This window comes from Lipotes vexillifer, unplaced genomic scaffold (assembly GCF_000442215.2).
Source record: "Lipotes vexillifer unplaced genomic scaffold, Lipotes_vexillifer_v1.1 scaffold715, whole genome shotgun sequence".
Classification (NCBI taxonomy): Eukaryota; Metazoa; Chordata; class Mammalia; order Artiodactyla; family Lipotidae; genus Lipotes; species Lipotes vexillifer.
The window spans coordinates 268,109-294,367 of NW_006788828.1; the positions used below are offsets into that span (position 1 = coordinate 268,109).

The 26,259-nt window shown below is 40.2% G+C and overlaps 2 protein-coding genes across 3 annotated transcripts in view; one reads left to right on the forward strand and one right to left on the reverse strand.

Moving 5' to 3' along the window:
- LMBRD2 (LMBR1 domain containing 2) overlaps nt 1-18,096 on the reverse strand; it is a 48,993-nt gene extending 30,897 nt beyond the window's left edge. The window contains exons 1-6 of the mRNA XM_007461838.1: nt 17,750-18,096; nt 7,969-8,198; nt 7,614-7,711; nt 5,955-6,050; nt 3,104-3,271; nt 1,974-2,184 (exon numbers count right to left, since the gene is read on the reverse strand). Of these exons, the coding sequence (XP_007461900.1) occupies nt 1,974-2,184; nt 3,104-3,271; nt 5,955-6,050; nt 7,614-7,711; nt 7,969-8,142 (747 nt within the window). The 5' untranslated portion in view covers nt 8,143-8,198; nt 17,750-18,096. The remainder of the gene's footprint in view (nt 1-1,973; nt 2,185-3,103; nt 3,272-5,954; nt 6,051-7,613; nt 7,712-7,968; nt 8,199-17,749) is intronic.
- A 184-nt stretch (nt 18,097-18,280) lies between these two features.
- Nucleotides 18,281-26,259, forward strand: part of SKP2 (S-phase kinase associated protein 2) — a 31,591-nt gene continuing 23,612 nt past the window's right edge. The window contains exons 1-2 of one of the 2 annotated variants that reach the window (XM_007461839.1): nt 18,281-18,458; nt 18,967-19,238. In XM_007461839.1, coding sequence (XP_007461901.1) covers nt 18,415-18,458; nt 18,967-19,238 — 316 coding nt within the window. In that variant the 5' untranslated portion in view covers nt 18,281-18,414. The remainder of the gene's footprint in view (nt 18,459-18,966; nt 19,239-26,259) is intronic. The other variant, XM_007461840.1, reaches the window with a different exon arrangement.

The following is a 26,259-nucleotide window of genomic DNA, read 5'->3' on the forward strand; positions in this document are numbered from 1 at the left end:
TTTCCCTACAGCCCGCTAAAGGAACCAAGCCTGCTGACACCTTGATCTTGGATTTTCAGCCCCCAGAGCTCTGAAACAATAGATTTCTGTTGTTTAAACCACATAGTTTATGGTACTTTGTTATGGCAGTCCCAAGAAACTAACACAGAAGCCTCTGCTGAAGAATTCTCACTTGTGTTGAGACCTGAAAATGAAGTAGGAATTAGCTAAAGAGACTGGAGAAATGAGCATTCCAAGAGTTTGGGAATAGCATACCCAAAGACAGAATAGAGTGCCAACGAATGTAACGGTTAAGAGCAGGGGTCGGCAAACCAGATCCAATCAGGCCCACCATCTGTTCTTGTTTGAACACATCCATTCCTCATTCATTGATATACTGTCTATGGCTGCTTTCATGCTACAGTGATGGAGTAGTTGCAACAGAGACCATATGGCACAGAAAGCCTAAAATATTTACTATCTGGCCCTTTACAGAAAGCTTGCCAATCCCTGTTAAAGCATGAACTAGAGTCACACAGTGGCTCTATCACTCAGTAGCCATGTGAACATGGCAAACTCACCCTCTCTGTGTCTCATTTTCATTTATAAAACAAGGGTAAAAAAAAATCTCCCTTATAAGGCTGTTTTGAGAATTAAATGTATTAATATATATAAAGTGCTTAGAAAGTCATAGGCAAATATGTGACTCTATATACTTGTTTGCCTACATACTTGTTTGCTATTATCATCACCATTATTAAGTTTGAGGAACCAAAGTTGACCAGCATGGGGAAGACAGAGAGATAAGAGAGCTAGACGTGGGCCAAATCATGTTTTGGTAGGCCACATTACAGCATTTTGCTTTACTCTAAAGTGAACGAAAGCCTTCAATATAAGGTTTTAAGCTGAAGAATAACATTACTGGAATAGCATATTTGCCCAGAAGAGCAAAATTTGAGGTGACTACAACCTTTTTTAAAATTAACAACGAAATTATTAAACAGCAAAATTTTGTAAGTTGTTGTATTTTTTGTGTATATTATTGAAATTTATACTTTCAACAACTTTGTGAAGTTGGTTCAAGTCATGAATTTTACAAGTGAGTAAAATGAAGTGCCTTATTAAGATTACAGCCAGGAAACAAAACTTAAGGACACAAATTCCCATGTATATTGGTCTCTAAAGAGGTTTCCAGACTTGGTGGGATTACTTTGGGTCAAACTTTCAGGAAGATGCGTCCTTTAATTTCTATTTTCACTTCTACCATGTCACGGTAACCACAGAACTTATCATCTAATCTGGGAAACTTTTGAGTCTTAACTTTGAACTATTAAAAGTTAACCCAGGGGACTTACCTGGTGGTCCAGTACTAAAGAATCCGCCTTGCAATGCAGGGGACATGGGTTTGATCCCTAGTCAGGGAACTAAGATCCCACCTGCTGCGGGGCAACTAAGCCGCACACCACAACTACTGAGCTCGTGTGCCTCAACTAGAGCCCCCGTGCCGCAAATCAGAGTCCACGTGCCACAACTACAGAGCCCACGTGCCCTGGAGCCTGCACACCACAACAAGAGAGAGCAAACCCGCACATCACAACTAGAGAAGCCCGTGCACCACAACGAAGAGTCCGCGCAGCACAATGAAAGATCCTTCATGCCTCGACGAAGATCCCGCGTGCTGCAACTAAGACCTGGCGTGGCCAAAAAAATAAATAAAATTAAAATAAAAGTTGCCCCAAGACGACAAGCCTAACACTGCACTGTTGAATATATTCTCCCTGCATCTCTGTTGGTTAGAAGATGGAGATGATATCTCATGAAGCTGAACTGCCAATAAGAAGTCATTCGAATGGATGAGACATCCTTAACTGTACATCACCAAATTTTTATTCTAAAGCCCATCAGTGTGCCAACAACAACAAAACCAACAGTATATCCAAAAAGAGATACACACAACTTGATGACTGTTGACTCTACGCTTTAAAGTTACTTACCTCCATGACATCTTCTAAAGTCTCTTCTGCATCTGCTTTCTCCGTCATCAATTTGGCTGCCTTAAAATAAGTTTTCATAAGTAGATAACCTCTTTTTGCTCCATTCCAGTATGAGCGAGGGATTTCTACCAAGCCATACCCCAACAACAACACCAGAAGAAAAAGACCCCATGTATTTGCAGCAGCTATCCCAATTGTCTGAAGCTGGTTCCTAAGGAAGAAAACATAAGCAGATAGCTGTGATAGATAAATTTTTGCAACAAAAATGTTAAATGGAACTAGTGTTAAATGTTTTTTCAGAAAACAACTGCCCTACAAGATGGCTCCAATTTTATAGGAAAAAATTCGACCTTCAAATCCTCAGCTACTCTTTTAGTAACAGCAGATAACGTGTTTTAATGAACAGTTAGAGTGTGACTGCAGAAATAGACTTTAACACAGGAAACACGGCTTCTATTATAGTTAAAATTAGAATCTAGGAAAATTCATGGCAAGAGTTATCCTGAAGAAAAAATATTTTTCATTAGGTGCTTTCTTATTTAATATTAACCAAGAGAAGCCTGAAAAAAATTTTAAGCCTGAAAAAATTTTAACTTGTTTTAAGGCAGATGCACACAAACCTCAAGAATGCAACAGTAAGGATTATCATTGCCCCTCCATTCCTGAACTTCTCAGCTCTGACTCTTCACGTATATTACAACAGACCACAAGTATAATACAGATTTCAATTTTATTGCAATGATAAATCCATAGTTAAAGAGAAATATGCCCTCAAATTATAGTCAGAACAAAATAAAAGTATTCACAAGTTCCAATGAGAAAGAAATCTAGGTATTTAGTCATACACAAAATTTGAAAGTCTATCAAAAAATCATGGGAGTTAATACTTTTAACATATAGCTCTTAGACAAAGCATCAGTCTCTTGTCCAATATGTATATTCAAAGATGTTATTCCATATTTTCCTTCTTAGTAATATACATTATTATGATATTCTTCTGGGGGAATCTATAAAACATATAATGGTAGGTTTCTCAAGGAAATGTTTGTTTACCTGCATATGAGATAAAAATGAATTTTCAAAAATGCAAATGTATACAGAAACAATGTTAAGAACATGGTTTTTCTTACCATTCTAAGTGCAAGTGTGGGTTTACAGCTACATAAATTAAAAACGCTCCAAAAATCAGCAAGTAGGTGCCATAATAGATTGCATTCTCAATCAGTGCAGTTTTGATCTTTCCAGTAATGGAAAACCCTCCTGATCTTGCATATGACTGCATAAAAGGTAACAGAATCCTGGATGATAAGAAAAAATATGATTAAAAAACACTTGACATGTCTGTATAATCTCAAAATACTGAAAATATGTGAATCTCAATTTTAATGTGTGGTTCTTTTCATGAATAAATATGATTTTGAGTAATAATTAATACTGAACCAAACTATAATAGATAGCTGAATATTTTCCTAATATTAAATTTTGGGGAAAGCAAAGCACATTCCTGGGAGCAAAAGGAGGCCATGATGACCAAGAGAGAGTACAACAGTATGGGTGACTTAAAATGAATCTAAAAAAAGGCCTTTAATGCTTTTATGAATAATTTAGATTGCACCCAAAGAATAACGAGGAATCATTTTCTTTAACGGAAAGGAGACATGATCAAATTTTAGTTTTCTAAGGACTGATAAAACTTCAACATGGAGAATGTACTTAAATGGAACAAAATTGGAACTATTTAGAGAGGGTAAGGGGTGGTGCAGTGGTTAAGAATCTGCCCACCAATGCAGGGGACACAGGTTCAAGCCCTGGTCTGGAAAGATCCCACATGCACAGAGCAACTAAGCCCATGCGCCAAAACTACTGAGCCTGCACTCTAGGGCCCACGAGCCACAACTACTGAAGCCCGCGTGCCTAGAGCCTGTGCTCCACAGCAAGAGAAGCCACCGCAATGAGAAGCTCGCGCACCGCAAAGAAGAGTAGCCCCACTCGCTGCAGCTAGAGAAAGCCCGTGCGCAGCAATGAAGACCCAACGCAGCCAAAATAAAATAAATTTAAAATAAATAAATTAAAAAAAACAGAAACTGATTTATAATGAATGATAAGGAAAGATATGAGACGGACCCCTGAGAAATATCAACTTTTAAAGGAAACGCCGACAAACAGAAGGAGAGACCAGCAAAGGAAACTGAGAGAGCAGTCAAGAGTTACAGAAGAAAACTAAGGAGTATATGGAGCAGAAACCAGAAGAAAGTATTTGAAAGGGAGAGAGAAAACAATAGAATCAAATGCTGCCAAGAGGTCAAGTAAATTAAGAGCCTGTATGTGTGAGTGGAGAAGGGAGGGTAGAAAATACGGTTCAATGGGTTGCGGAAAGGGTAAGCAGTGAGCAAATGGAGACACTGATGCAGACAATTCAAGAAGTTTGGCCAGGTAGGATAAACTATGGTATACTCACAAAATGAAATGTTTTACAGAAATGAAAAAGAAAAGAATACTGAGACATACAACATAAAAGAATCTTCCAAATATGTACTCAAAAAGAGAGAGGCAAAAAAGTACATACTATATAACTCCATATTTATAAAGTTGAAAAGCAGGCAAAACTAATCTACGGTGATCAAAGTCACAATCATGGTTAACTTTGGGGAGCATAATGACTGGGAGAGAAGTATGAGGGAACCTTCGGGGGATATTGTTAATGTTCTATATCATGATCTGAGTGCTGATTACATGGGTGTATTCACTTTGAAAAAAGTCAAACTAAATACAATCTGCAATTTACTGTACTAACTCATACTCAAAAAAAGTCTCTCTTAAAAAATGCAGCTGTGATCAGTAGATCATTGAGGGGGAAGATAGAAAACTGGAAAGGGTTCTGATTTGAGACAGTTTTGTTTTGTTTTTAAAGATGAGAGAATTGTACATGCTTGGTTGAAACTGGAAGCTAGAAGTATAAGTAACGAGAGCTGAAGGGGATGGGTCCATACTTCAGGAAGAGGGACTCTTCCATTCTTGGAGGGAAAGAAAGAAAGCATGGGTAGGTATGTAGGTTTGTTGGTGAGAAGCTGAAAAGAGCTGCCATCTGATGACTTCTTTTTTCACTGGGAGGCAGGAAGTAAAGTCATCTGCAATGAGAAAAGGCGATTGTTTCTAGGATGTGAGAGAGAGTCACAAATCACTGAGGTTTGTAGTGATTGGAAAGATTTGTTGTGGAGAATGAAGAGCAAGCAGACGAGAGAAACAGAAGATGAAACTCTGGCAATGTTGAGGGCCTAGTCAAGTTCAGTGAACATGCTATAGGGGCACTACACTCTGCTATGTGATTTTTCTCTTGCAATGTTCACCACCTCCAGTTTTAGAGCTTAGTTACCCGCATAATATCTAAAATGCTCAGTAGGCAGTGGAAAAAGTATGAGTCTGGAGCACAGCAGAAAGACAAAGCTATATCAGGTAGAAAGAAAGATCTGGAATGCATCACAGGTTAATGAAACCATGGCTATAATTAAAGTTATTCAGGGAGAGTCAGATAACATGACGACCAAACATGGGACCCTAGGGAACACCAACCTTTAGGAAATGCGCCACAGAAATGGAGCCCATAAAGGAAATTCAGAAGGTTGGGCGAAGCACATAGAAAGAAAACCGGGGGATAATGATGACCTTAGCAAGAGAGCATTTTCACCTAACAACGGGACTTGAAGAAAACTGAATTGAAGAAGGTCCAGAGAGAAGGCAATTACTAAAAGGGAATGGTGATGAGGAGAATTTTTTGTTTCTGTTCTCTATTTCTTCTTTTTTTCTTTTCATTCCTTTTAAGATGTGAGAGACCCGAATGAGCAGAAAGAGACAGGATACAGATTTAAGGGAAAAAAAGGTGACACTTGAATAAATTCTAAAATATGAAAGTTCACTGGAAAAATAATCACTTTTAAAAATTTAGCCAAAATATCAAAAATTTTATCCTTCACTACCACTTACCATGTTAAAAATTGTGATGTCCAATATACTACCCTCCAGAAAATTGGCATGATTCCATCAGGAATATAACTCCATGGCTTGAAACACAGATGTTGGCTATTTAATAACAATTTAAAGCCAATTAATCATAAATGATTACTTACATGAATTGCACAATTAATTTGTGTGGCAAAGTTCACTTACATTCAGATTTTAAATTATTGATTCTAATTTGTAAAATTTCATAGAAAACTTAAAATTCAAAGCTGACTGTTGAAAAAACATACAAAAAGGGAATAAAACTGTTTTAAAGAGGAATGCATTTAAATTTTCAACTTTCAGTATTTTTTTTAGTCATTGAGTAAAAAGAGGGCAGAATGTTCTAACAGACTAATAAAGTGACAGTCTTTAAAAGCAAATGCATCATGAAATCCAATCTCTGATTTGGTTACCTTTAGGGTTGATGATTACCTTTAAGATACACACTCACCCCATTTGTGGGGCTGGTTATGGCAGGAAGGAGAGAAAGACGTTAGGTGATTAATTCCTAGAAACTGGAACCCTAACTCATCAGTCATATAGCATATGACTATGGAGATAGATGCCAGCATCTATACATAATTCTGTTTGAAGTTTCTGAATATATGTGTATCTGCCCATAGATTCTTCCAGTAATAGCCTGCCTAGACTGTAAGGCTATCCTTTAGTCCAAGGGCTTCCAAGAATCCACAGTGGTTCTTCAAAAGGGAATAACAACTACATTTAAAATTTACCGTTATCCAGCTTTGATTTAAAAAAAATAAAATAAAAGCTGCATAAAGAAGCATGCAAACACCACTTAAAGCATTGGTAAAAGCTATAACCAATATCTGTTAGTTTTTTACTTGGAAGTTTGATATGAATTCAATATAACCTTTTGATAATCTGAACTTTATTCTCAGTCTATAACTATAATGATATCAAAGGATGTGCAATATGAAAGGAATATCCTACATACAGAATAACCTCCTCGTCCTTTATTACAACCTTGTAAATTAAGGCAAATGAGAAAATGCATGTCCCATTTTTTTTGATCGGGGAGAGGCTGAGAGGAAAAACAGCTTTTGGAAGTTACTTTCTTAGTAAGGGACTAAAAAATATCAGGTCTTCTCCAAGCTTCTCATTAGCATCTACTGAAAGGCCTTGTTTACCAATAAATATCTAAAATTTATTTAAGATTTAAACTTAAGGGGCTTCCCGGGTGGCGCAGCAGTTGAGAGTCCGCCTGCCAATGCAGGGGACACGGGTTCGTGCCCAGGTCTGGGAAGATCCCACATGCCGCAGAGCGGCTGGGCCCGTGAGCCATGGCCGCTGAGCCTGTGCATCCAGAGCCTGTGGTCCGCAACGGGAGAGGCCACAACAGTGAGAGGCCCACGTACAGCAAAAAAAAAAAAAAAAAAAAAAAAAAAAAAAAAAAAAAAAAAAAAAAAAAAAAAAAAAAAAAAAAAAAAAAAAAAAAAAAGATTTAAACTTAAATAAGATACAAGGTAATTAAAAGTCTATTAGCAAAGGATGAAGAAGAGAGGTGAATAGAGAACGAGGATAAACTTTTATAAATATAAAACCCAGATGGTAAAAACGGACAAGTTTTAAACAAATTGCCCCCTACAATATTAAAAAAAAAAAAGAAGAAGAAAGTACCTTGGAACCGGGGTAGCAGCTGCATACAGTCCTGTAATGTTGCTACTCTCAGTAGGGCTCGAGTTTGCAGCAGCATGTTTGCATCGGTTGTATATTGTCTAAAGCAATGAAGGTATGGTTTAAAAATGAAAACCAAAAAGTTACCAAGTACTTAAGGGATACTGAAGTGTATCAACCTACCTACCCAAAAGTACCTTCCTGGCTATGCTTTTTAGTAATCAAATTCATAGAGTAACACTTAAGTTTAAAATATAAGTTAACTTTTACATGACTTGGTTGTCTTAAAAACATATCTCAAACATGCTGTATGACTACAACTGCCTTTTAAATTGTGAAAATCAGTTTCACCTCTTACCGTACTAACATCCAGAGGCAGTATGAAGACAATTAGAAAGCAGAGATACCAAGCTAGCAGTGTTCCAACAATTACAAGTCTATGTTGTTTCTTAAAGTCTCCATATCGATGAAGTAGGAATAATGCCAGAAAAAAGACAAAAACAATCTCGAGTCCCAAAGCTGCACCACTCATTATTCAATGTTTGCTCTGATTAACCGAAGTAATTCACATACAGGCCTGGATCATATCTGTAAACTGAGAAAAAAAAAAAAAGTGTTAACATAGGAAATGACCACTTGGAAATCTCTTGTTTTTTTTATTAATGTACTAATAGATTCTTTAGAAAACTGTCAGGCTTTACATTGGACTATAAGTAAGATGAAAAGGATAATTCCTACTCTCAAGTACTTATGTCTTATTTTTTAAATCATATGTCGAAAATTTCACATAAATTGTATCTTCAGGAAAAAAACTATTTTAGCAAAAACCACACTAGTTCCAAAAATATTACAAAGTAAGAATACTAGATATGAACAGTTTCAATACAGCATCACTTGAAGTTTGTTCCTTAATATTATAAGTCCTAACAGAATATTTTCTATTAAACACACTAGTGACTGGATTCTAGGAAATTAGATATTTTGTAAAATAAAGTTTTCTAAGTATCGATAGTCATTACTTGAGATTTTCTAAAAGAGAGGGAGGGAGAGCCAAAAAGAGAGAGACCATTTGAAAGTAACGTTTCCTTTGTTTGAAACAGTATTTTTCTTTCTTTCGTCCTAATCTTGTCTAACTTTTGGGACCTGAAATTCTTATTCATTTACTGCTCCACAAAATATACTCAATACACTCATCACTTTCCATCTACCTATACAAATCTTATTCTCTTTAAAGTTACTTCACCTATTTTATAGGCAGAAAAATTTATCAATGATTACTGAATAAAGTCATACATTCGAAAATATTTTTAATTATAAATGTTGATGATACAGATAGCAGAAAATGGTTTATTTGATGTCTCTCTACTCTTATAAAATAATTTACCTTCACTAACTGAAGAAAATATATGTGCTTTTCACCTCTATAAAATCAATGTCAGGCATTTTTCTTTGTCTATGGATTAACTACAGTATACCAAGGAATGAATCAACATCTTAACACAGAGAATCAAGATTATGATGCAACCCACCAAAATAAAATAAGGTAGAATCAATAAAATATGTCAAATTAACAAACATCTCCAACCAAAACTAGTTATTAAAAGAATAAAGAAATTTGGGTACTTTAACAGTCTAAATTTAAATTTACATAAGAAATACTTCTATATGGAATATCACAAATAAAAATCACATTTAATAAACTAGTTCATTATTTCTTTATATTATTGAAGCAGTTTCTTTCCATTCCTGTGGATTTCAACCAATATTTTCATTCTGAAATATCTAAAATTGAACCCCATTTGTCACTCTATCACCATATCCTGCTATATTTTTCTTCAAAGCACTTATCCACCTGGTATAATGTATATTCTTTACTGTCTCCCTGAAAACACCCCCCAACACACACACACACACACACACACACACACACACACACACACACACACACACAGACTCCATGAGAACAGGGACTTGACTATTTTATTCAGTACTGTACCCCATGTCTCTAATAGTGTGTGGCATACAGTCGCTATTCAAAAAATATCTCTTGAATGAATAAGCCAATGAATAAAAAAACATTACTGTATGCTTTAGTATATACATTACTTTTTATTACTGCTGACTTCAAAGTCAATGTAAAACTCTTGTTATTGTCCCCAAAACTAATTTTACAAATACTTATTACAACTCAAAAGGCTTAGAACTCTGCTCATTACTACTACTCAAAATTTCATTTTCAAAGAAACAACTTGTACCATCACAATAACAGTGAGTTAAATCTTATTTTTAAGTCAAGAACAGGTCTTCCCTGGTGGCGCAGTGGATGAGAGTCTGCCTGCCGATGCAGGGGACACGGGTTTGTGCCCCGGTCCGGGAAGATCTCACATGCCGCGGAGCGGCTGGGCCCGTGAGCCAGGGCCGCTGAGCCTGTGCGTCCAGAGACTGTGCTCCGCAACGGGAGAGGCCACAACAGTGAGAGGCCCGCGTAAGGCAAAAAAAAAAAAATTGATTAAGTGGTTAGGTGACAGCTCGATGTAGAATGTGCTGATGAAAACTGTCACCATCTTTAAGATACAGCTTTTTTAAGAAAAAAATCACTCAATGTGAATTTAATATAATTATCATATGAAAATCCCTTTATGGTTGGACCTCGATATTTATTTTGCCTGAAATTGTCCAGTGCAAGGAGTATGACAACCATAAAAAAAAGAATGAATATCAGAGATTAGCAAGGAAATGCTAAGGCATGGCAGAACCATTGATGGACTATTACTGAAGTATAAGAAAGGATATTTGTTAAGATTTTTCAGTAACATTAGAAAACTACCATAACATTAACTGAAAAACTAGATTCACAGATTTTTACATAACATGCATAAAAATAAGAATGAATGAACAACAATGAAATATGTGGAAACATCAATAATAGTTACGTAATAAGATTATGGGTATAAGCAAACAACACAATCAGTTATAAAACGATCAGTTATAAACTTGCTGCTAGTTACTATCTTTTTTACAACAGCTGTCAGTTTTTCAGTCTGATTCATAGTACTTTTAAATGTTATAGTGAATAAAAAGAATTATGGATCCTTTATTCTAGTATAAAGAAATGATTTGGTTACATCTCTTCCCATACTCAGTGTATTCGTCTCCTATTGCTGCTGTAAAGAATTACTGTAAACTTATTGTCTTAAAACAACACCCACGTGTCATAGTTTCTGAAGGTTAGATATTTCATAGTTTCTGTGGGTCAGATGTCTAGGCACAGTGTGGCTCAACTGAGTTCTCAATATTGAAATCAAGGTGTCAGCAGGCGCTCCTTTCTGGAGACTCTGGGGAAGAATCCATAGTTCCTTCAGGCTGTTGGTAAAATTCAGTTTGTTATGGTTATAGGACTGAGATCTTCATTTCCTTGCTGGCTGTCAGCTAACATTTGCCCTTAGTTCTAGAGGCTTCTTTCTAGTCTTTGCATGCAGCCCTATATACCTCAGAGCCAGAAATGGCTTGTCAAATCCTCCGCATGCTTGAAATTGCTAACTTTCTCTTCTGTCCTTTGCTTGAAGAAAGCTCTGCTTTTAAGGGTTCATCTGATCTCACTGGGCCCACCTGGAGAATCTAGTCATATTTACTGGTTCCACAGGGATTAAGGCATAGATATCCTTGGGGGTCTATTATTCTGTTCGTCACACCATTTATTTCAGTTCATACTGAACACCTGTTGCCTTGTTATGACACAAGGTTATGTCTAGGGGGTCCCATGAAACTAGAATCGAAAGTTGGGATTTCCCTAACCTGAGATGAGAAAACAATGGTTTTAAAGTACATATCTTTGACCTTGCACCTAATTTCAAATAAGGAATTTTTTTTTACGGTGCAGAATGATAGTAGTTTCTAAGGTTCCTTATGAATTCCTGTAGCCTGTTTTAGTTGTCTCAACTGAATAACTTTCTGTTCAAAGCTAGGGGTGCTGTATTCTCCATCTGATTTAGTTATTTGTATATTAAATTCATAAAATAATTATCAATTAAAATCTAATAAAAATAAAGATGGGACAACTCAAGTTTGGCGTATTAAAAAAAAACTCATTGCCAAGGGTGGACAGCAATTTGGCACTAGGTATCGAAGAACTTAAGAAAGGTATATATCCTTGTGGCCCTAGGAACACTTCTTCAAATAACTTAGAGGAAAACCAAAATGGGAACAAAGATTTATCTACAATATTATTTTTCACAGCAGCATTATTTAAACATAAAAACACAGAAACAACTTAAATGTTTGTACTAAATAGTTCACCAAGTCTTAAAAATGTCCACCAGTCTCATTGTTGTCCATTACCTTTTTGACAAAAGCAGCCAAGGGTTTCATAAATCACTAATCCCGCTAACCTGTCCATGACCTATGGGAGCAGGGATCTGTGTCTGAGTCAAGGACCACCTAACAGAAAGACTCCATTACAGACAATGATTAAAGGGGCCCACCAGATTCCTCCAGCCCAGAAGAAAGGTGAGACCCAGAGGGACACTTTAGAGATGTAAAAAGGGGCATGGGTGGGATCTTAGGGAGTATACGTAAGAAATGCACATATATGTATGGACAAATATACATCAAAATGCTAATAGTGGTGCCACACGTAGTAAAGAGATGACTTCTATTTTCTTTCTTGCTCTTTCTTTGTATGTGTGTGCTTTTAATTTCAAATGATAAGTGTATTTTTTTGTAATTTTAATACTATTTAAAAATCAGTGTAGTAATATGAAAGTAAAACACATAGCAACTAGACAATGAAAAATTTTGCTGTAGTGCTACCAAGTGCCTAGAATTACAACTATTTTAAAACACAAATGTTTTATTATATTACGGTAAACCTGGGTTCCAAATCCCAACTCTATTTAATAATTGTGTAATTGTATGCAATTTAAGCTGTTGAATGAGGATATATGATCACCTCACACAGGTTGCTATGAAGATCAAGTGAGTTATAAAAGTAAAACACCAATAGGAGTTCCAGAGTAGGTCTTCAATAAATGCTTGTTGCTAATCTCCACCTCCTTCATACCGTGTGCTTCCAGAAGATAACTAGTTGCCTCAATGGTCTCAAAGCATAGCTTTACCCTAAATGGTCTTCCCCCCCAACCCCCCAAAAACCATGAATGGATGGATACCAAATGCTTTTTGTTTCTCATTTTCTGTGGTTACCACAGCTTGGACCCACACTCATTCCTATAAAACAAAAAATGATATTCATGTTCACAGAAATTGCTCCCCTTGCCTCACCTGACAAAGTGGGATTACCTCTCTAGGTCTGTAAGATAGCCCAAACACCCCTTCATCTGTCCTTTGTGAAGAGATAGAACACATCTCAAAGCCATGTCGAGAAGGTACACTTGACACACCAACGTCATATAGAAAGACAATGCCATTCTTCCAGGCAAATGATCAAAATGGAGGTGAAGCAAAATGGATCATTTGCTGAACTGTAACGATGTGCAGCTGTGCAAAAATATACTTGGGGGCAAAAGGGCAAATATTCCTTTCACCACAACAATGGTCCTTCTAATGATATTCTTTATCAAAATAATGTGTTTAGGCTAAAAGGCAAAAATAAAACAAGAAAATGCTAACATTTGGAGGCAAATCCAAATTTACTTCCATGTGATTAGAAATGAAAAAGACGCATAAAGCTATCATAGGTAGGCATTAACGCCACAGCAGCAAAAGTAGATTTTACTTAAAATCAAAATGCCAATTCATTCACTCATATTTTAGTACCTAATATGCAGGCACAGTCTACCTTTCAAAATATCAGTTCTGAAAGTTTTAAACATTTAAAATCCAATTCAGTCTTTTACCAACCATCAAGATATTATACAATACTACCTTCAAATGCCTTTCATAATGAGTTTGCTAATGTTACTGACTTGGAGTACTATTTCCTGAGTATTTTATGGTTGATGATAGTTTTTCAGGCTAAACACACTTTAAGTAGAAAAATTTAGATGTTAAGATCATTTTGGAATCTGAAACATCCCAAATATTTTCAAAAAAAAAAAAGGGGGTGGGGGGAGAAAAGAAAAAGACAGGAAGGAAAGATTGGTATCAATTGAACATGAGAACAGGACAAAAAATTTGCCAAAACCTAAGATTCTGAACTGAATTAAAAATTTCCAACTAGAACCTAATGATTCATCAGACAGACTGTGTTAACTTAAATATGTATCTTTACTCAGACATGTGAATAAAAACTAGGAGACAACTCGAGATCCAAATAATGAAAAATCAAAAGAATCAGAACTAGATGTAAATAATGAAAGTCAACAATTCTTTACCACCAATCAAGATTTAAACCTTCCAAAGATAATCATTAATCCCATGTTTAACCATTTCAGGTATAAGGAGAATTCAGCTTAGGATACAGATAGAATACCACAAAAGAATGTAACTCCCACTCTAAAAATGCAAAAAAGGCATAATATCTTTTGAAGCCATCTTAAAAAATGAGCTGAGTTGGCAAACCAACCAGGTGAAGTGAATTCCAAAGAGCAACAAGCCGTTTGAAGAAAGATGGACATATACAAACTGTTCCACCTTTGGCAAGGCATGAGAGAGGTAGCAACCAGTAAGTAGGCAAGAAGAAAACAACTGGAATTGTAAAGGATCCTTAAAGATTTTAGGTGAAGAGACTATAAGACTTATTTTGGTGATTAGAAAATAATCTTTAGAATCCTTCCTAGTAACAAAATAATTTTTTAAAAAAACAAGTAGTTAATATTTTGAGTTTACTAGATTCCAAGCATTGTGCTAGCACTTAACATGCTGTATCGAATTACACCTCACAGTCCAGTAAGAAAGGTTAGTATCCTTGTTTAGTAGAGGAGAAAATGGCACAGAGGGTAAGAAGTGGGATTCAGAGGCATCCTGACTACAGAGCCAGGCTCACAATTAGGATACCAGAGTCTCTGCTCCAGTCCAGACATACTTTCTCAATGCAATTTAGACTGTTTAAATGATTTCGTTTGCTCAGTTTTCATTTGTTCATTTCATTTCAATGAACAAAGTAGAAACGTTCTCCTATTAGTTATTTCTTTATATATATAAAGACAGTGCTAATAAAGTCATGTTTAATATAGAATTTAACTAAGCCTTTTTAACTTTGCAGGTTTAAGGCTGCCATAACTTAAGGATAATATATGACTCTAATCTACATGGGGAAAGTAAAAAAGAAAACAGCATATCAGAATTGGGAAAGAGCCCTTTTGTTCTTGCCCCAATCTGCCCATTACAGAGAGTATTAAACTGCAGAGAATGACTTTAAAAAGTAGATCTTTTAGATCTACTTTAAAATTAATTGAGGGGCTTCCCTGGTGGCACAGTGGTTAAGAATCTGCCTGCCAATGCAGGGGACAAGGGTTCGATCCCTCGTCCGGGAAGGTCTCACATGCCGCGGAGCAACTAAGCCCGTGTGCCACAACTACTGAGCCCACGCATCACAACTACTGAAGCCTGTGCACCTAGAGCTCGTGCTCCGCAACAAGAGAAGCCACCGCAAGGAAAAGCCCACGCACCGCAACGAAGAGTAGCCCCTGCTTGCCGCAACTAGAGAAAGTCCGTGTGCAGCAACAAAGACCCAATGCAGCCAAAACTAACTAAATAAATAATAAATTAAAAATAAATAAATAAAAATAAAATTAATTGAGGGAAAAGGAATCTTTTGAAACTTGATTAGCAGATAAAAACTTCTTGCTATGTAACTGTTCTTAGTCTTTTGTTCACCTAAGCTAAATAACATTAAAAAACACTAACAAATCTTAAGATTTACTTCATGCTATGATGGAACTAAGGAAAAAGCACATCACACTTCTATTTAAATAGAATCTCTTTTGTCACATTTGATTTTCAAAAAGAACAATAATATACTACTGAATATATATATACATATAAGCTATATACATAGCTTATAGCTGAATGTAATTTCTAGTCCTTTTTGGCCTGTCCTATGCCCTAATATTGAATATGCTGTAACTAACTATGCTCTTGCCTCTTGTATGAGAAACATTTTCCCAATTTACAAAGTCACTTTGTACTCTATCTGGAACTTCTAAAGAGTACTAGAAATTACTCACTCTAATGTCATTTGCAGACATAAAAAAAAAATGTAATTGATTTGTCCTAGATACTGATCTAGTAATTCTACTTCTAGAAATATGGTATACCTCTCTCACTAAAATGGGACATGGGTGTGCTGAGTAGATTAAAAGAATAAAATTAATCAGGAAAACAAAATAATCCACATCAGTAGCAATCATAATGCAGTTCTTGAAAAGACCAAACAGCAACCTCCATGTAGCCAGTAATCTCAAGTCTTCAATGGACACAATTCCTTATATTAAAGTACCAATTTACCAAGTTAAACTTTTACTTACTATATTAAGAGAACAGCCATTATTAGAAGGAATGCAGAAAAAAAATTATTCCCATTTTAGTAAGCTAAAATATTTCTGCTGCCAGAGCAAACTGTTAGTGAAATATCTATTCTACAATTTGAAGACTCTGATTTTCCAAGCTGACAGGCTCTCTCTGAAGTCCTATAAAGGACCTTGTGCCCACTAATTCAGACATTTCAAGTATTCTGAAAACTAGAAATGTTCCTTAGCTCTCAGGCTAAATCCTAGTATGAGGATATTTCTTATCTTTAAATTTAGAATCATCCCATCTGTTAGAACTTCCTATCTATAAGATCTCTATCTAAAGTGGCCTCTACCAATTACTTTATACCTCAAAACTTTGTTTATTCTCATCATGGTATTTTAAATATTTTTTTCTTGTTTGTCCTTTCTCCTCCATTAGCTTATAAGCACCCTTTGTCTTGTTCACTTTCCTGAAGGAGACTATAACTTTTTTATGTTAAAAATATTTCCCCTGAGTTGCAATTTTAAGGGAAAAGGATGTAGATTTCAAGCAAAGGTAACTGCTTAAAGGTCACTTTATGTAAAAAATCAGAACACTGCATTTAAAAATATTTTCCAGGTAACATTAGTTTAATGAATTGTGAACATTCAGACTCGTATTCTTCACCTGGTTTCAATTAGACTCAATCTGTGAACAGATCCCTTCTTTACACCAATTTCACCTAGTTTCAGGAACAAACTAAAGATTCATGAATGCTTTCCTCTGTCAAAAGGTGGTTATTTTTCAAGCTAAGCATCAAGCTTGAAACAAGCACGTACCCAAACAAGGGAGGTTTAATTCCAGTGTAAATCGAAGCTTTTTTTTTTTAAAGAAATTTTTTAAAAAGCCCCTCAATTAATTTTTTAAAGTAGCGGTTATTTTTCAAGCTAAGCCTCAAGCCTGAAACAAGCACGTACCCAAGCAAGGGAGGTTTAATTCCAGTGTAAATCGAAGCTTAATCGAAAATAAAAAGGCATGCTACACAGCATACTTAAGTAATACTCTAATATATTTATGACGCTGGGTTGCTTACTTCTGAACCTTATACATCCTCTCCATTTTTATTAGGGTTGGAAGCTATTTCCCTATCTCTCTTCCACTGCTTTCCCAGGGTCACAGTTACAGTTTGCATAATGCATTTCGCACGGTCATCCTACCCGGAGTACGGCACTCTCTCTACTCTAACCAGCTCCAAACTCTTCTCTGCGGATAGAGGCTAAAAGCAGCGTGCTTTCAGGAGGCGAGGCAAACAGAAAGAAGCCGGTTGAGAGTGAGCAGCCGAATGGCTTTGCTGGCGGCGCCTAGTGTTGCACTGAAAGCCCTTTGCAAACAATCACTCACCTTATTTGTTCTCATGTTAGCATGTATGAGCCTTCTCGAGGCTGCAAGGGGATGCTCAGCGTTGCCACTGCACACAGGAACCACCGTGATCTCCTGCTGCCCTAAAATTAAACCGCCGCCTCTCTTCTGAACCGCGCTTTCGTCTACAAAGCGCTTTCACACGCGTTATCCGATTTGACCCCGACTCCAAGCCTGTGAAATGAGGGTCGCTTGCCACAGTGCCTATTTTACAGATGAAGAAAGGATCCTGTCCACAGACCTAGTGCTAGGGGCCGTCCTCTCCCCGGTGGAGAACGCAGCTCCGGGTAGCGGGGAGAGCAGGTGTGACGCCCGCGGCCGCAACCTCTCACCTGGCCGGCGGAGCGCGTCACCGCCTCCACTCCGCGGCCGGGGACGTGGGCCCCGCGGCGGCGGCCTCTCTGGGTCTCCGGGGTCCCTCTCTCTCCGCCCGCGCTCCGCCCCAGACCCCAAAGTGCCTCACGCTCTCCCCCTCAGGCTCACCGCCCGATCTCGCCGGACAGCGTCCAGAAGGACCGGGAAACGCGCGCCCGCCACAGCCGTCCAGGGTCTGGGACCCACGCTCCCCGGCGACGGCGGGGGCGGTCACCTGAAGGCCTGCAGGTTCCGGGGAAAGGAAAACCCTACCCAATCAAGCAGCTGACATTTCCCAGTCGGCCGGAGCACCGCCCGCTTCCGCTTCCCCGCCTACCCTGTGGGCCGTCCGGTCCCGTAGCCGCGGGGGGTTGTGGGTATCCTGAAGGCGGGCAAAGCTATAAGGAAACGAAGTAGTAGCGAGGCAGCCGCACTACCAGGCAGGGCAGAAACTACAATTTCCAGCAGGCAGCGGGGCCGCAGACGGCGGCCGCGGAGGAGAGCGGGCAGAAGAATTCTGCGCGCGCGGCGGGGATGGAACGTTGATAGAGTTCGCGGGTCTAGCTGCTGGGGGCAGGAGCAGCACGCAGTGCGCCGCCGCGCGCCAAAGCGGGAATCCAGGAGGCGGGCACCTCTGCAATTAATGCACGCATTTAAAACTCCCGAACCTGCGGACGCCATGCACAGGTAAACCGATTGCAAAAGGGGGCAGACATGAATGGACCGTCTTAATTCTTTTAGGCCGCGAATTTTGCTAATTGCTAATATTGTTAGTAATGCTGTAATGTGAATGGTTGCTTGGCCTCTTCTTTGGGAAAACGTGGATGGGGGGATGCTTTAGCGCGGTGATCAGCGTGCGATTTTATTTGGCTTCCCTTATTGGGCTTTCCGGCTGCTGTTTTCAATCACTGTATGATTGCCCTCCCTCTTTCCTTGTCTGTTCCTTCCACTTTAAGAAATTCTTGAGGCCTTCTGCATGATCGTAAATCGAAAACACTTTTCGACGTGTTCGATTTGTTTGGTTATTTTCTCTTTTATTCTTGGTAAGTCGCCGCCGGCGCGTAGGAATGTAATTTAGTTAGCTGCTGTGAAAGTTTTCTGCAATGCATAACTTGCAGCTTCCTTTAGGCCTACCTTGGAATTATTTACGGGTGTGTTTTTGAAAGGAACGTGGGGCTATTGTGCGTTTCTGCAGGAAACACCTCCAGGAGATTCCCGACCAGAGTAGCAACGTTACCACCAGCTTCACGTGGGGATGGGATTCTAGCAAGACTTCTGAACTGCTTTCAGGCATGGGGGTCTCCGCCCTGGAGAAGGAGGAGGTGGACAGTGAGAACATCCCCCAGGAACTGCTTTCAAACCTGGGCCACCCGCAGAGCCCCCCACGAAAACGGCTAAAGAGCAAAGGGAATGACAAGGACTTTGTGATTGTCCGCAGACCTAAGCTAAATCGAGAGAACTTTCCAGGTAAGGTATGAGGGTAAAACTATCAGTCCAGTCAGTGGTGGATTAAACTATTTTGTTGGTAAACCTTTGTTCAGGGGCCTTTAGGATGGGGCCCTTTTAAAATAGCTGAATTCTGAAGTTATTTTCCAAAGAAATGGGACAACTCATTGTCTCTGAAGTTTACAGAAATGTCGGTATGTGTATCTCTTAAGGGGCACGACCGACTTTTAACCCATGAAAAGACACTCCATACTTTTTCTTTAGGAGGGACTCTGCCTGGTCAAAGGCCAGCTCATTGCCCCTGACAACTGGGAACAAAGCGATGATCCTCTAGGATTCTTTTTGTTTATATTCTGCTGCTCTGTAGCCCTGGTTGAGCTTTTTGCCGTAATCACTTTAGTTATTTGTCAAGGGGCTGCTAAAGTGAATGTTGAACTAAGGGGAGAAGACTTATCTTCCCAGGTCCATTCCCAAGTGGGATTCTTCTGGATGCTCTGTCTTCATTACTAACAGTGTTATCTGTTCAGTTCCCCAACCCCAAAACCTGAAGGTTAGTCAGATTCCCACCATCCCCCAACATCCAACCAATCATTGAATCTTTCCCTCTTGTCTCCTAAATATTTCTCAGGCTGTCATCATCTCTTGCCTGATTACTGGAATGGACTCATAGTTCCAGCCTTATCCTCCCCAGATCCATCCCCCAGAGCTAGAGTGAACTGATTAAAATGTAGAACTCACCACATCATTCCGCTCTTAATAGCTCCCAGTTCCCAGGCTTCTCAAGCAGGTGATAAATGCCTCCCAGAGTGCATCAGAGCCCCGGGAGTACCCAAAGCCATAGGGTAAACATAGTGCATTGACCCGGGGTTATCAGTTTTTCTTGCTGGCAAGCCATGTAAAGCATTAATTCAGCAAATATTTGCTGAGCACATTCTGTGTGCTAGGCATTGTTCTAGGTGCTGGGGATACAGCAGTGAGCAACACAAAGCATTTCTACCCTCATGGAGCTTCTGTTCTAGAGAGAGGATGCAGTAAACATAAATCTGGTGTGTAGTATATGAGAGTAAGTGCTATGGCTAAAAACAAAAATAGAACAAGCCAAGAGGGATTGGAGGTCCTGGGGCGGGAAGCTGGTTTGCAGGGTATTAAGGGAAAGCCTCGCTTGGACAGTGAACTTCAAACAAAGGCTTAAAGGAGATGAAGGAATGTGCCACGCAAGTATCTTGGAGAAGAGAGCCCCAAGCAGAGGGAGCAGCTAGTGCAAAGACCCTGGGGCAGAGGAATGTTATGTTTGTTCAAGGAACAATAAGGAAGCTATATTCCCAGAGTGGATGAGCAAAGGGGAGAGTAGTGGGAGACGGGCTTGAGGCGCTATTGAGCAGAGTTGTGATGTGACCTTTTAAAAGGACACACTGATGTGTTGAGACTAAACTTTGGGGAGTTGAGGGTAAAAGCTTAGAGACTTGTCGAGAGGTGTGGGAGTAGTATAAGCAGCGGTCAGCTTCTGGATAGATCCTGACATTAGAGTGGACAGACTTAGGAGACTTTGGAATTGTCTGCGGAAGAGGTGATCATAGTCTAAACTGAAATTGGGTGGGTCATGATGGAAAAGAAGAGGCAGAGTCAAGAAATAAAGATGAAGTCTAGCAGAGCCCAGGTAAATAAGTATATTCCTGAATTCCCCCATCTGGCTTTCTTTGAGGACGGTTGATGGGTTGGTTGGTTGCTCGCTTGCTTTAAAAAAAAAAAAAAATCTGATTTTTTGGCTTTTGACCCTTTCTATATTTGGTGTAGGATTAATTAGAAAGGCAGTGAAGGATCATGGTGAAGTCAGGCACATCTGGCTTCGAATCCCAATTGTGCTGTTTACCAACCTTGGGAAGTTGTTTGAGCTATCTGTTCCTTAGTTTCTTTGTGAAATGGAATAGTAATACCCGCTTCATGGGTTACTGTGAAGATTAAATGAAAGAGTATACATAGAGCCCTTAGCATGCCGCCTGCACATAACACTCAACAAGTAAATCCAGTTAATTTGGTGGGGACAAAATGACACCCAGTTGAGAGGCTATTTCACTTGTCTTTCGTCCTTAATCCTGTTCACGTAGATCTTTTTGCTTCAAAATTGAATGTCACTGCTATTTTTAGTGTCTGGAATGCAGCACGAGCAATTTGGTGCTTGACTAACCAAATGTGGTGAAAGATACTTCCTGCTAAGATGAGCCGCTTTTGATGACTTTAGTGCTGATAGCTTCTGACGTGGAGTGATCGCTGTGTGTCCTTCCACATTCATACACACGGGTGGAAATACAAATGACATTTTTAAAGCAAGGCATTATGGAAACAAGACAGAAGATCAAGGGATGGCTGCCGTCTTCTAGGAAATTGCAAGTCAAGTTGAGGAGAAAAGAGAATACATAGTAAGAGAAGCTCACAGCAAAAGATGGCAGCTCACGCACTAGCGGCTGCTGAGTGGTTCAGGCAGCAAATGCTCCATGAGGCCAGAGGGAGGGAGCCCCTTGTGCCAGAACGACCCAAAGCTTCCATGATGATGCCAACTGGACGTAGACACGCTTCCTCCTTCTACTCAGCAAAGCGGAGGCTCTGAGAAAAGAGAGAAGGATCTGGAAATGGTCCAATCACTGAGTCTAGACTCTTAAAATTGACTTCAAAAATATATATTTATCTGAAGTAAGAGAAAAAAAATCGTGAGTTTTATGTTTGTTGTGACCTAAGAGAGAGGCAGGGAGGGAAACCAGTTCTATGCTGTGTCTGTGCGTGGAATTATGCACAGGGGAGATTGGTTAATTGGTGTGGAGGGGGAGGGTTAGAGCCAGGGATGCAGGGCGAGGGACAGCTGGTGTAGAGGGTTCCCCCTGGGCCTCCAGTGGTGCTGGATCATCGTGCAAGCGAATTTTGTCTGCAGTTGTCGGGACAGGTGGCTAAGAGCGCTGCAGGATTCGGCTGGAACAGGCCACACCTGCTTTCCGTTGCTATCTGATGACAGTGGCCCTGGGCTGTGTGAGTTGTTCTTGGTTCTTCACTCGGCAGTCTCTCTCTTCTGCCGGCCCCAAGCCGGGCTCACATCTGGTGACTAAATCCTCTTTATCTGTTTAGTTTCGAAGACGAAAACATTGTGGCCAACCCATACCAGGACAGGTCTGATTGGGGTGAGTGTGTAGAAGGAGTCGGGAGGAGGAAATGGCCCAGTGATGAGGTCACTAATGGACAGAAAGAGAACAACTGCATCTTATTCATGGTTGTTAAATGCCCATCCTGGTCCCCTGTCTTCTGCACCCCCCATCTCTCCACCCCCGACCTCCCAAACAGGGCACAGCCATGGAAACGCTCTTGAACTGATTTGTTGATCAGCTCTCCCGTGGCTGTTAAACCGCTTCAGATTCCAAGCCCCACAGTGGTTTTCAGACGGGAGACTCCAAAGTTTAGAGCCTGCTGGTATCCCCAAGGGAACATGTTCAAAGTGCAAAATTCCAGAGATTCTGATCCCAGAAGTCCTGCCTTGAGCCTGGGAATCTGCTTTTCAATATCCCCAGGCAAACGTTTTTCCTTCTTTCTCTCCCTTTCTTTCTTTCTTTTTTGTTTTTTAATAACCAATAAGAAATATATTTTACACTGCAATGCTGGGTGTGTATCTGGAACCAAAATTTCACAAAACTAGATTTCTCCTTACTAAGATATTTCCTATTCTCTTCCGTTCCATTCTTTCAAAACAGTGCTCATCAAATAAATTGATTTCATGACTCACCAATGAATTTCAGCCTGCAGCTCCCAAAACTCAGCTCTGAAAGAGCCTTTACAGGACCCTCCCAAGTACCTTTTCTTTGCCCTCTAGCTTCCTTTCATTCATTCAGCAAATGTTGATGGAGCATCGTTCTAGAGATTGCGGATCCAGCAGCGAACATAATGGACCAAAGATCCTGCTCTCCTAGAGCTTGTACCCTGTACCTAATTCTCCAAATCCCAATTTCCATGGTTTCTTAGTTACTCTTCCCACATCCCAGGGCTGAGCATAGAAATATGGGGTTGAGAGGGGTCATCGAGGACCCCTGTTTTAGTTTTTTCCTGTTTTGCTTTTTCCAGTTTTGTCTAGCCTTCCAAAAAATAAAAATAAAAAACCCAAAATACCACGAGCTAGCATGCTCTAGTGTTTCTCTTAATGATTTGTAGGAAGAGGAAGGAAACCTCATCCCGGATGGCAGAATCTATTTGTAGTTTCCCAGAAAGGAAGCATGGGTTGTTAATACTTAAAACAAGCTAGCAAAAGCATGAACTGAGGTGAGCCTCTACACTTAAAAAACAAACAAACAAACAAAAACCCTGGAAAACAGTAGATTGAATACCTGTACCTGCTTATCCTTCACGTATACTTGTTTATCTGTGCTTAAAGAGACGGGTGGCTTTAAGGATCAAAGACTGAGATGACTTTGGAGTTTGAATTTGCATCTGAGTATAGGTGATGTTCCAAGAAATAAACATGTCGAGTAAGATGTTACCTATACTGCAAAGTCCTAATGCATCGAAAACTCTTCAACAAGCACTGTTTCCAGAGGACTTCAAGAGGATGGGAGGCGATGAGATGACAGAAGTGGACAGCTGGCTTTACACCAGAGCAATAAGTGGTGATACTGGTGGCTGAGGGTGGTGACTAACAAGTTCGTGAATCTGGCCGGTTTTCACCTTTCGTGGCTCCGAAGTATGTTGAACTGCTTCTGTGTCGTTGAAGACTAGAGTCCATGGGGTTAATTCTCCTTACTGTGCAGGTCTGGCGTGCAGCCTTGGAGGGTTTAGAAGAGGTGAGTGGAAGAAAGACTCACTCTGGACTTTCTCATCCTCTCTGGGCAGACAGACCAGGCAGCAGTGTAGTCAGGAATCCAGGAAACAGATGGTCGATGTTTTGAGAATTAAATATGGCAAGTAAAATTAGATTAAGCATATCCCAAGCCTGGATACCAGCCCCTGGGGCAGCTACATGAAGACAGACTCTGCCTCTTCTGCTGGAACAGCACCCAGTTTCAGGCTGTGAAACGCCCCCTGCCCCGCCCCCTGGCCTTCACCCCTACCAGGGGCCCTAGAATCAGTGTCAGTGTGGTCCTGTGATCGGCTCCATGGAGCCCTGGGTACTTGGCTGCTCGCAGAGGCTGTGCATTTTCTCGGCCATCGCGCCTTCCATCTGCTCGCTGACCCGCTGAGAGCTCTCGGCATCTTTGTCTTACTTCCCTCTCCGCTCTCCCCTCCCTCCCAAGCCCTGATAGATTCCTTTTTCTGTAGCAAGTCAGATTTAATTCTCACCTTTTAAAAAACTTGTAGAAAATTAAGTACTCAGAATAAGAGAGAGAATCCTAGGGTAGAAAGAGGGCAGGATTTGGAGTCAGACCTGGGTTTGGATTCCCAGTCTGCCATTTGCTGGTTGTGTGACCTGTCCCTTTAGTCACAGTTACATCTTCTCGTGAAGCCCCTCCCCCCCACGTCCAAGACTGAGAGAGGACACTACCTGTGTCCCCGGGTTTCTGTCTTTAGCCTCATCCCCCCCAAACACCTACAGGGCCGTGCCATTCCTTTACAGGTACTGTGCCCCGTACCACCTGGCCAGCCTTCAGACATCCTCCTCTGTGGCTCTGTGCCTTCACCTCAGGATGTGGGATTTGGAAACAGACAGAAGAGACCCACGTTGGCCTCTTGGCTCTGCCACCTAATCGTTGATAGCACCTTGGTGAGGTTAATTAATAACCCCGCTAAGACAAGTTTCCTCATCTATAAAACGGGATACTACGACTTAGGACACGGACATATTAGAATCAGTGTGCATTAATAAATGTCTGAGACTTTTTAGGGCTCTCAGTAAATGGCAGTTTTAAATGTCGGGTTATGTTTTTGTTTATTAGTTTGTCTCCCACTGAGGCCACCAGGCAGGGACTGTGCTTACACACCCGTGCATTAGTTAGTCACCCAGGAATGTATATCGAAGTGGAGCCTTAGGCCAGCCTTGTCATTTTACAAATGAGGAAACTGGTCCTAAGAGGCCGACAGTCATGCCTGTCTATAAAATAAAGCCAGCATTCTTCTCTCGGGTGTCAGTCATTCCTTTGTGTAATATCAGTTGAGTACTTTCTAATGTTCATCGCCAGGTTTGTCCTAGGCACCAGGTGTAGCAGTTAATCGGTTAAGGAAGGTTAACTAGTCACACAGATACAGAATTAGCACATTCACAGTTTGCATGAAGGGGGAGTAAAAGGTATAACGCATTGAGCAATGATTTAGTGAATGCCTGTTATGTGTCAGGTATTGTGCTGGGTGCTAGATGTGCAAATCTGGGTATGGGGGCTGTGGTGGTGACCTGGGAATGCTCCTCTGAGAGAGTGACACTTAAGCTGAGGTCTGAAGGATGGCTAGGAGTTGGGCAGGTGAAGATGGACGTTGCAGTGCAAAGCCCTCCTAATTCTAGACTTAGCTTACTTGTGTGGCTTCATTGCCTGGCTTTGCTGTCCTCGGAAAACATCTGCATTCATCGCTTGCCACATTTTCCTTCTAGCATTTGAATTACTGATCTCATATTCTAATTGTTCTTGATTTCTTATGTCTTTCTAATAAAATGGGAAGCATCAAGTTCATTTATTTATTTCTCCTGCCCTGCACTTCACAACAAGCTTCCCTATTTCCTTTCCTCTCCATCTTTGGTAGACAGTTTGGTACCCCATCCATAGCTCCTTGAAGGTCACCATTCCCTTTTATGCCAAAGGCTTTCTCCTCCATGTAGATGACACTGTGTTTGAGGGCTTTCTCTGGGCAGAGGTGCTAGGCAGTCAACATTCCTGCCCTCTCCCAGAAGCCGCCAACCAATGACTGACAGCAGTTGGTGGATTAATGCCCCAGTACCTGTGCCCTTGGCTGGGACCACTCTGGGGCAGGGGCCGTATGCTTCCCTGGAGTGCCCTGCAGATTTGAAGCCCAGTTGCCCATAGCGGTAATCTGCTTATTCACATACCCAAATTGGCTTCCTGCCCTTCCATGTCTCGCCTCACTCTTT